Source organism: Bos indicus, chromosome 15 (assembly GCF_029378745.1).
Source record: "Bos indicus isolate NIAB-ARS_2022 breed Sahiwal x Tharparkar chromosome 15, NIAB-ARS_B.indTharparkar_mat_pri_1.0, whole genome shotgun sequence".
NCBI classification, from domain to species: domain Eukaryota; kingdom Metazoa; phylum Chordata; class Mammalia; order Artiodactyla; family Bovidae; genus Bos; species Bos indicus.
The window spans coordinates 79289051-79298949 of record NC_091774.1 but is presented as its reverse complement, the minus strand read 5'-3'; the positions used below and the strand labels follow the sequence as shown (position 1 = coordinate 79298949).

Below are 9899 nucleotides of genomic sequence, written 5' to 3'. Positions count from 1 at the left end.
TCACTATATATATACACACACACACACACACACACACATATACACACACACACACACACACACACATGCCCTACACCAAGGTGCATAGGTTTTGGAAAAATCAACCAAGATACATATCCCCAGCTGCTACGGACTTTCTCATATGGATAGGTTAACAGACAAATCAAAAAATACCTTCAATATTACATGATAAAGAACATAACAAATCAATGTACAAAGAGAAATTATTATTTTAATTCAGAAATGTTTCACAGAGCAGAATTCTGGCAAATAAATTTTTGTAAGAGAAGATAAAATCATTTTACAGTATGGAGGATGAAAAGTTATTTTTATTTCTGAAAGGCAGGAAAATGTTTAAAATATTTGACATATAGGGTGATGTACAGCTGATTATCAGATTGGAGGGGTAGGCTATGCCTTAAATATTCTCAAATAACTTTAAATCCTATTCATTTGAAAGTCCAGTTTATGCCCAATAGCTTTCTGAGGGCATTTTTTACATCTTTGTTTCTGAAATTGTAGATTACTGGATTAAACATGGGAAAGACAACCGTATAAAACACTGCAACTACTTTGTCAGTGTCTAGGGAGTAGCTGATACTGGGATGCAAGTACATAAACAGGAGTGTTCCATAGAATAAGGTGATTGCTATGAGATGGGAAGCACAGGTAGAGAAGGTTTTGCTTCTTGCACCTGAGGACTTGATGCTCAAAACAGTGAGGAGGATACAGATGTATGAGATAAAGATGACCACAAAAGCACTGGTCTGGATGAAGCCACACAAGGCAAAGAGCAGAAGCTCATTGATGTAGGTGTCTGTGCAGGATAAAGCCAGGAGAGGTGGGATATCACAGAAAAAATGGTTGATGATATTGGAGCCACAATATGGCAGCCTGAATGTGAGACAGACATGGACCTTTGAAGTCACACCCCCCTGAAGTACACCAACTCAATGCAGCAGACACAGACTCTCCCAGACACAAGAGCAGAATAGAGCAGTGGATTGCAGATGGCTGCATAGCGGTCATAGGCCATTGCTGCCAGGATAAGGCATTCAGCATTAGCAAAACAACCAAAGAAAAACATCTGTAGCACACAACCATAGAGGGAAATGCTTTGCTTGGATGCTAAGAAATTTGCCAGCATTTTAGGAGGGATTGCTGTTGAGTAGCTAATGTCTAAGAAAGACAAGTTGCTGAGAAAATAATACATGGGGGTTTGAAGGCTTGAATTGATATTAACTAGAATTATTAAACCTACATTTCCCACCACAGTTAGTGTATAGACTATGAGAAATACCAAGAATAGTGTAAAAAACAAGAGAGTTCCAGAAAAACATCTATTTCTGATTTATTGACTATGCCAAAGCTTTTGACTGTGTGGATCACAATAAACTGTGGGAAATTCTGAAAGAGATGGGAATACCAGACCACCTAACCTGCCTCTTGAGAAACCTGTATTCAGGTCAGGAGGTGACAGTTAGAACTGGACATGGAACAACAGACTGTTTCCAAATAGGAAAAGGAGTACGTCAAGGCTGTATATTGTCACCTTGCTTATTTTACTTATATGCAGAGTACATCATGAGAAATGCTGGACTGGAAGAAACACAAGTTGGAATCAAGATTGCCAGGAGAAATATCAATAACCTCAGATATGCAGATGACACCACCCTTATGGCACAAAGTGAAGAGGAACGAAAGTGAAAGTGGAAAGTGAAAAAGTTGACTTACAGCTCAACATTCGGAAAACGAAGATCATGGCATCTGGTCCCATCACTTCATGGGAAATAGATGGGGAAACAGTGGAAACAGTGTCAAACTTTATTTTGGGGGGCTCCAAAATCACTGCAGATGGTGACTGCAGCCATGAAATTAAAAGATGCTTACTCCTTGGAAGGAAAGTATGTCCAACCTAGATAGTATATTGAAAAGCAGAGACATTACTCTGCCAACAAAGGTCTGTCTAGTCAAGGCTGTGGTTTTTCCAATGGTCATGTATGGATGTGAGAGTTTGACTGTGAAGAAAGCTGAGTGCCAAAGAATTGATGCTTTTGAACTGTGGTGTTGGAGAAGACTCTTGAGAGTCCCTTGGACTGCAAGGAGATCCAACCAGTCCATTCTGAAGGAGATCAGCCCTGGGATTTCTTTGGAAGGAATGATGCTAAAGCTGAAACTCCAGTACTTTGGCCACCTCATGCAAGGAGTTGACTCATTGGAAAAAACTTTGATGCTGGGAGGGATTGGGGTCAGGAGGAGAAGGGGACCACAGAGAATGAGATGGCTGGATGGCATCACTGACTCAATGGACGTGAGTCTGAGTGAACTCCGGGAGTTGGTGATGGACAGGGAGGCCTGTTGTGCTGCGATTCATGGGGTCACAAAGAGTTGGACACGACTGAGCGACTGAATAGAACTGAACTGAACTGAGAAGTAGATAATCTGTGAATCCAACAAGTAGGAACTCATTCTGCATGGTATCATTATTCTCCAACATCTTCTTGGTTTTCTTGTCTTTCTCATCTGAAATAGATGGCATCAGAATACATGAATTGATTTGAGTGATTGATTAACAAAGGATACTTTTATTCTTCCTTCTAAAGAGGCAAAGATAAGGATAATAAAATCACTGTTAAGGCATTTTCTGTGATGCATTTGGCTTCTTTTCTTTTTTTCTTTTTTTGTCACTTTATTTAAAAAATAATTAAAATCTTCATTGATGCTAGAGAATGTTATTCGGGTATGATGCTTTAAGAGGCATGACTTTAAAAACTGCACTTTAAGAGATGGTACTGATTCCTTTCAATATGAAAAAGAATGAATTTGGCTGAGTTGATAAGTCCTGGTAGAACCAGAAGAGCTGGCAAAGTCCTTATAGGTCAACCCCTATTTTTCAGATCCTAAAATCATATTCTTCCATGTACAGGAAAGTATATTTGAGAAAAATTCTAGGGAGAATTCTCCCACAGATAAACTGGATAAATCTACAGAATATCTGTGATCTTGGGAGGTAGTTTAAAATAACAGATAAGAGCATATCAGTTATGTAAGAGATGACTGGGTTGAAATCTTAGCTTTGCTACATGTAGAATATATACTAATTGGTTATGTGATCTTAATAAAGTCATTTAACCACTCTGTGATGATTAGAGGAAAAACAAGTAGATATTTGTAAAACACTTACATAACTGGTACATAATACACATTAACATGTCTTTTACTTTTAATTGCTTATTCAGTAGGTTGAAATGCCCAGAAAATTGTCTCAAAATTCATCTTATCTTTTTAAAATTTTATTTATTGAATTTAATTGGCAGATAATTACTTTACAATATTGTGATGGCTTTTGCCATACATCAGCATGACTCAGCCATAGGTATACATGTTTCCCCTCATCCTGAACCCCCCTCCCAACAAAATTCATGTTATCTTTGACATCATGGGTACAGGATCTGCCTTCTCTTAAAAATAAGACCCATTGTGTATGTGTGTGTGTTCTATACAAATAAACTGCTTGGTTTCAGTAAATCTTTTACACGTGCATATAATTGTTGCTTTCCTTTCCCTAGTTTATGTCTCTTTCTTGACTCTAGAGTGTGGATATAATGGTGTCTGGTGTGAGGTCACAGGAACATTCTTTTGAAGGACAACCGTGTCTCTGTACTTATTAATGAACTTCTAAGCTGAGACTATAATGGGAAAATGTATTATATAGGCAGAAGGAGAAATTACCAAGTGAAAAAACCTTAGGATGAATGTCAATGAAAAATACGGTGAGATGGAATATCTTGCAGGCAATTAAAGATATGTAATGTTGGCTTAAGTCAGTAACACTATGGTGAGTAAGAAGAGAAACAAATAATGGGGATCTATTCTCTGTTATGTGTGGGAACCCTGTAATTCTCCCTGCTCCAACAATATGACCTGCAATCTTCTAGAGGATCCAGTCTTCGTCGGGAACTAGATCTTTAAAAGCAAAAAGTTGATTGAAAAAAGATGAATTCAAACTCTTAAATGAGAAAAATAATAATGTATTTATGTTGCACAGATGTCATTTCTATGCTTATAATATTCAGATTCTTATCCCTAACTCTTTGTCTTCCTTTTTTTAATGAATCAATTCAATAATCATGAAAAGGACTTTCTTGAATTTTCTTATGTGTGCATGTGTGTGTGACTCTCCAACAGCCTGTGTCCTCTTTGATTTTATATCACTGGAACAAAAAGGCCCCAAAATAAAGAGAAAAAGCAAGTTTCTGGAGTCCTGGACTCTAATCCTGGTTCTACTACTTTATTTTATTTTTATTTATGTCATCATATCTTCATTTATAAAATCAGACCTGCTGTATTTACTTTTATGCTTGTCATCTAAAGCAATATATATATATGTGTGTGTGTGTGTGTGTGTGTGTGTGTGTGTGTATATCCAAGAATTTCATAATGGCTTACTAAACTTTTATACTTGTTTGCAGATTATTAGCAGGAATTGCTGATTCAGACAAGTTTGTTAAAACTGGAAACAACAAATGAACAGACATGCTGCAATAAAAATGTTGTAAACTCTAAACAAACATAAATCGAGTATAACTGCCACTACCAATAAAACAACCAAGGCAAACTATAACTTGTTTTCTTGAACGGTTTTAATTTGGGTTTTCTAAGAACTGTAGCCCTGATATATTCACTGTGATACCTAGTTACTTGCATTAAAGATGATACTGATAGTGGTGAAAGCAGTAAACAATAAATTTATCAATGCATTTTACAATCATTTGGCATGCATCATTTCATCAAATCCTCATATTATTCTATGGATAGATATTTTTCTATCTTTACAAGTAATAAAACTGAAGCATAGAAATGTAATTAAATTTTCAGAGTGTACATTGACAGACTCCTATTCTCACTTCTTAACTGAAGTACTATGGTGGGTCTGATGTTGAAAGATTTTCTACTGCTGTAGGAATTTTATGATATATCATTTGAATATAGAATATCAGTGTGGTAAAGAACCTCAGCCATTATTTGACGTTCTTATATTTCAGATGCCACCACTACAAGATCATTCAACATGTGGCATGTCCACTAGTGACTTGAAAGAGTATATCATATCCAAAAACAGGTTATGAGATCAAAGTCTGATTTTTCTTCCTTAAGCCCCCATGAAAATTGAAAAACTGTCTAGAGAGTTTCTGTAGTCAGTTGTTGAATGGGAGACTGAGCATTCCACAACAATGTCACTTCTTTTGAAAGATTCCTCTCATATAACTTTGAACTGAGATCTTGATTAATCTAACATAAGCTGAGCCCCACTGATTCCCAAGGAGATCTTATGTGACAAAGCTACTTCTAAAAACTGCCCATGGGTGGATTTTCATTTTGCTCTCCTGCTTAAAGTATTAAATGTAAAGTTTGCCCTCTCTCTTCTTTTCAAATTGTGTTGTACTGTAGTAATTAAACACACACAGGATATGGACACACAGGATATGGAGTCAGTCAAAATTTAGTTTAACCTCAGATGTGACATTGAATGTTGTATAAGTCATTGAACTTCTCTATGTATAAACTTCTTTATTTCATTTAATTAGCATAATACATGTGTGCTTTCTAAGTCACTGCAGTTATGTCTGACTTTGCCCAACTCTGTGGACTATATAGCCCACCAGGCACCTCTATCCATGGGATTCCACAGGCAAGAATACTGAAGGGGGTTGCTATTTCCTCCTCTAGGGGATCTTCCTGACCCAGGGATTGAACCCAAATATCTTATACCATAAAATTGAAATCAGGATTATGTTGGAAACCTTATGACACTTTACAGGGCTTGCTATATTATCAGTTCAGTTCAGTTCAGTCACTCAGTCATGTCCGACTCTTTGTGACCCCATGAATCGCAGCACACCAGGCTTCCCTGTCCACCACCAACTCCTGGAGTTCACTGAGACTCACGTCCATCGAGTCAGTGATGCCATCCAACCATCTCATCCTCTGTCGTCCCCTTCTCCTCTTGCCCCCAATCCCTCCCAGCATCAGAGTCTATTCCGATGAGTCCACTCCTTGCATGAGGTGGCCAAAGTACTGAAGTTTCAGCTTCAGCATCATTCCCCCCAAAGAAATCCCAGGGCTGATCTTCTTCAGAATAGACTGGTTGCCTTGCAGTCCAAGGCACTCTCAAGAGTCTTCTCCAATACCACAGTTCAAAAACATCAATTTTTCGGTGCTCAGCTTTTTTCACATTCCAACTCTCACATCCATACACAACCACTGGAAAAACCACAGCCTTGACTAGACGGACCTTTGTTGGCAAAGTAATGTCTCTGCTTTTGAATATGCTATCTAGATTGGTCATAACTTTCCTTCCAAGGAGTAAGCATCTTTTAATTTCATGGCTGCACTCACCATCTGCAGTGATTTTGGAGCCCCAAAAAATAAAGTCTGACACTGTTTCCACTGTTTCCCCATCTATTTCCCATGAAGTGATGGGACCAGATGCCATGATCTTCGTTTTCTGAATGTTGAGCTTTAAGCCAACTTTTTCCCTCTCCTCTTTCACTTTCATCAAGAGGCTTTTGAGTTCCTCTTCACTTTCTGCCATAAGGGTGGTGTCAACTGCATATCTGAGGTTATTGATATTTCTCCCAGAAAGCTTAATTCCAGCTTGTGCTTCTTCCAGCCCAGCTTTTCTCATGATGTACTCTTCATATAAGTTAAATAAGCAAGGTGACAATATACAGCCTTGACGTACTCCTTTTCCTATTTGGAACCAGTCTGTTGTTCCATGTTGAGTTCTAATTGTCACCTCCTGACCTGCATATAGGTTTCTCAAGAGGCAGGTCAGATGGTCTGGTATTCCCGTCTCTTTCAGAATTTTCCACAGTTTATTGTGATCCATGCAGTCAAAGGCTTTGGCATAGTCAGTAAAGCAGAAATAGATGTTTTTCTGGAACTCTCTTGCTTTTTTGATGATCCAGCGGATGTTGGCAATTTGGTCTCTGGTTCCTCTGCCTTTTTTAAAACCAGCTTGAACATCAGGAAGTTCATGGTTCATGTACTATTGAAGCCTGGCTTGGAGAATTTTGAGCATTAGTTTACTAGCGTGTGAGATGAGTGCAATTGTGCGGTAGTTTGAGCATTCTTTGGCATTGCCCTTCTTTGGGATTGGAATGAAAACTGACCTTTTCCATTCTGTGGCCACTGCTGAGTTTTCCAAATTTGCTGGCATACTGAGTGCAGCACTTTCACAGCATCATCTTTCAGGATTTGAAATAGCTCAACTGGAATTGCATCACCTCCACTAGCCTTGTTAATAGTGATGCTTTCTAAGGCCCACTTGACTTCACATTCTAGGTTGTCTGGCTCTAGGTCAGTGATCACACCATCGTGATTCTCTTGGTTGTGAAGATCTTTTTTGTGCAATTCTTTGTATTTTTGCCACCTCTTCTTAATATCGTCTGCTTCTGTTAGGTCCATACCATTTCTTTCCTGTATCGAGCCCATCTTTGCATGAAAAGTTCCCTTGGTATCTCTAATTTTCTTGAAGGGATCTCTAGTCTTTCCCATTCCGTTGTTTTCTTCTATTTCTTTGCATTGATCACTGAGGAAGGCTTTCTTATCTCTCCTTGCTATTCGTTGGAACTCTGCATTCATATGTTTATATCTTTCCTTTTCACCTTTGCTTTTCGCTTCTCTTCTTTTCACAGCTATCTGTAAGGCCTCCTCAGGCAGCTATTTTGCTTTTTTGCATTTCTTTTCCATGGGGATGGTCTTGATCCCTGTCTCCTGTACAATGTCATGCGGGGAGCTGCCCATGAAAACGGGGTCATTTGTCCGAAGGACACAGCTCTGGGAGCTGCCTCAGTCCTTGAGGGTTTGCTTGCAAACATAGCTCTCTGTCCCACCACCCCAGAGATTAGGCGCTTATTTACTACAAGCACCTGGAGTTCTGTGCAAACTTCTCATGCACAGGGAAATGTTACCTGGTGTAAGAAATAATAACAGGGAGCCATTCCCATGCTCTCAAGATTTCTTGTGACTGTTTGTAGGATGTATAGGCCAACCAAGAAAAAATGTCAACTGTCTTGTCTTTCTCACGCTCTTCTGTATAAATATGAGGTGCTGAATAAAGTTGGTGTCAGACTGCGTCCCTTCTTGGAGACGTGTCTGAACCTCTCGACCCCATCTTTGTTGTAGTCTCTTGCTTTAGTTTCTTTCTTAGCCCCGCCGTGCACGTTCTCGGGACCTGATCGACTTTGCTGGCTGGCACCAGCAGGTGGCGCCCAAAACAGGGACTCAAGAATCGGAGGGCGACCACGGCCGCTGCCCGCCAAGATTGAGGTAAGTAAAAAGGAATTCCTAATTAATTAAAGTAAAGGGCAGGGAGGGTGATTGTCAAGAGTAATAAATCATGGGACAAGGCAATAGCTGCCAGTTATTTGTACATATGTTGAAAACTATGTTAAAAGGTAGGGGAATTCATGTAAATAAGTTACAGCTAGAGAAGTTTTTACTTTTTATAGAAGAAGTTTGTCCCTGGTTTCCAGAGGAAGGAACAGTTAGTCTGGAAACTTGGAAAAAGGTAGGAAAACAATTGCAGACATACTATTCCTTACATGGTCCCAATCGTGTTCCTGTGGATGCTTTTTCTTTGAGGACTCTCGTAAGAGACTGTCTGGATCCTGAACATGAGGGACATAAAATTCAAACAGCTCTCAGGGATTCCACAGAACCCGAAGTTGCAGAGCCTCCAGCCCCTCTGCCTGAGCTGCTTTATGCTGTGCCTGAGGGAGCAGCTTGTAAGGCTGGAGGGAGTGATGATGTGTTAAGGTCTGATGAACAGGAAGAGTTAAATGAACAAGCGGCTCAGTACCATAGAGAGGATATGCCTTGGGAGATGATGGTTAGCATTCAATCCCCCTCGGGAAAAGGGGAATTAAAGCATTCAGGGCTTTCAGAAGAACAGCTGGAGAATTTAATTCAGAGGATTGTTATAGCAGTAAAAAAGGATGCACAGGGAGACTCCCACTCCAACCAGCCTACTCCTCCAGCATATCCTCCCTCGGTTCTTGCTGGACTCGATCCACCTCTGCCTTTTGCAGAGCTGCGAGAGCTTATATCTATGCCTGCTTCTTGGCCCGGTGAAAACATAAAAATTAAAAGTGAGATATTATTATCTCCTCTTCAACAAGCGATTAAGCGAGCTAATGAAGAAGGAGAACATATTCCCGGGTTTTCAGGAATCTATCCAGTATTTGAAAATGCTCAACAGCAGAGGTATTATGAACCGCTGCCCTTTAAGCAACTGAAAGAGTTAAAAATGGCTTGTGCACAATACGGCCCGACTGCACCGTTTACTCAGGCTATTATAGAGGCTTTAGGAAATCAAAATCTGCCACCTAATGATTGGAAACAGGTTGCTCGAGCTTGTTTATCTGGAGGAGATTATTTACTATGGAAATCTGAGTTTGCTGAGCAGTGTGGGATCACAGCTGATATCAATCGGCGACAGGGACTGAACACCACTTATGAAATGATGGTGGGAGAGGGAGAATATCGAGACACTAATAGTCAACTTAATTATTTGCCTGGAGCCTACCCTCAGATTAGTGCTGCAGCTCTACGAGCATGGAAAAAACTTCCAAATTCTGATAAAAAGACTGAAGATTTATCTAAAATTCGCCAGGGGCCAGATAAACTATATGAAGATTTTGTTGCCCACCTGCTTGAGACAATTAATAAAATGATAGGAGATGAACAGGCGGGAATGGTGTTGGCTAAATTGGGTTATTGCCTTAGCTGGTTTTAGTGGATGGCTTGATAATCATTATCCCTCAGATAAAATTTTGCAATTTGCTCACTATCACCAATTTCTCTTCCCAAAAATCGTTGTTTCTCAGCCCCTT

At 39.6% G+C, this 9899-nt stretch overlaps 1 protein-coding gene and 1 pseudogene across 1 annotated transcript; one reads left to right on the top strand and one right to left on the bottom strand.

Annotated features, from left to right (window-relative positions):
* Positions 1-449: 449 nt before the first annotated feature.
* Positions 450-2497, bottom strand: LOC139187254 (olfactory receptor 5AS1-like; annotated as a pseudogene).
* A 5889-nt stretch (positions 2498-8386) lies between these two features.
* Positions 8387-9899, top strand: LOC109569087 (endogenous retrovirus group K member 7 Gag polyprotein-like). The gene has a single exon (XM_019974406.2). The coding sequence runs from the start codon at positions 8405-8407 to the stop codon at positions 9800-9802; it is 1398 nt and encodes a 465-aa protein (XP_019829965.2). The 5' UTR covers positions 8387-8404; the 3' UTR covers positions 9803-9899.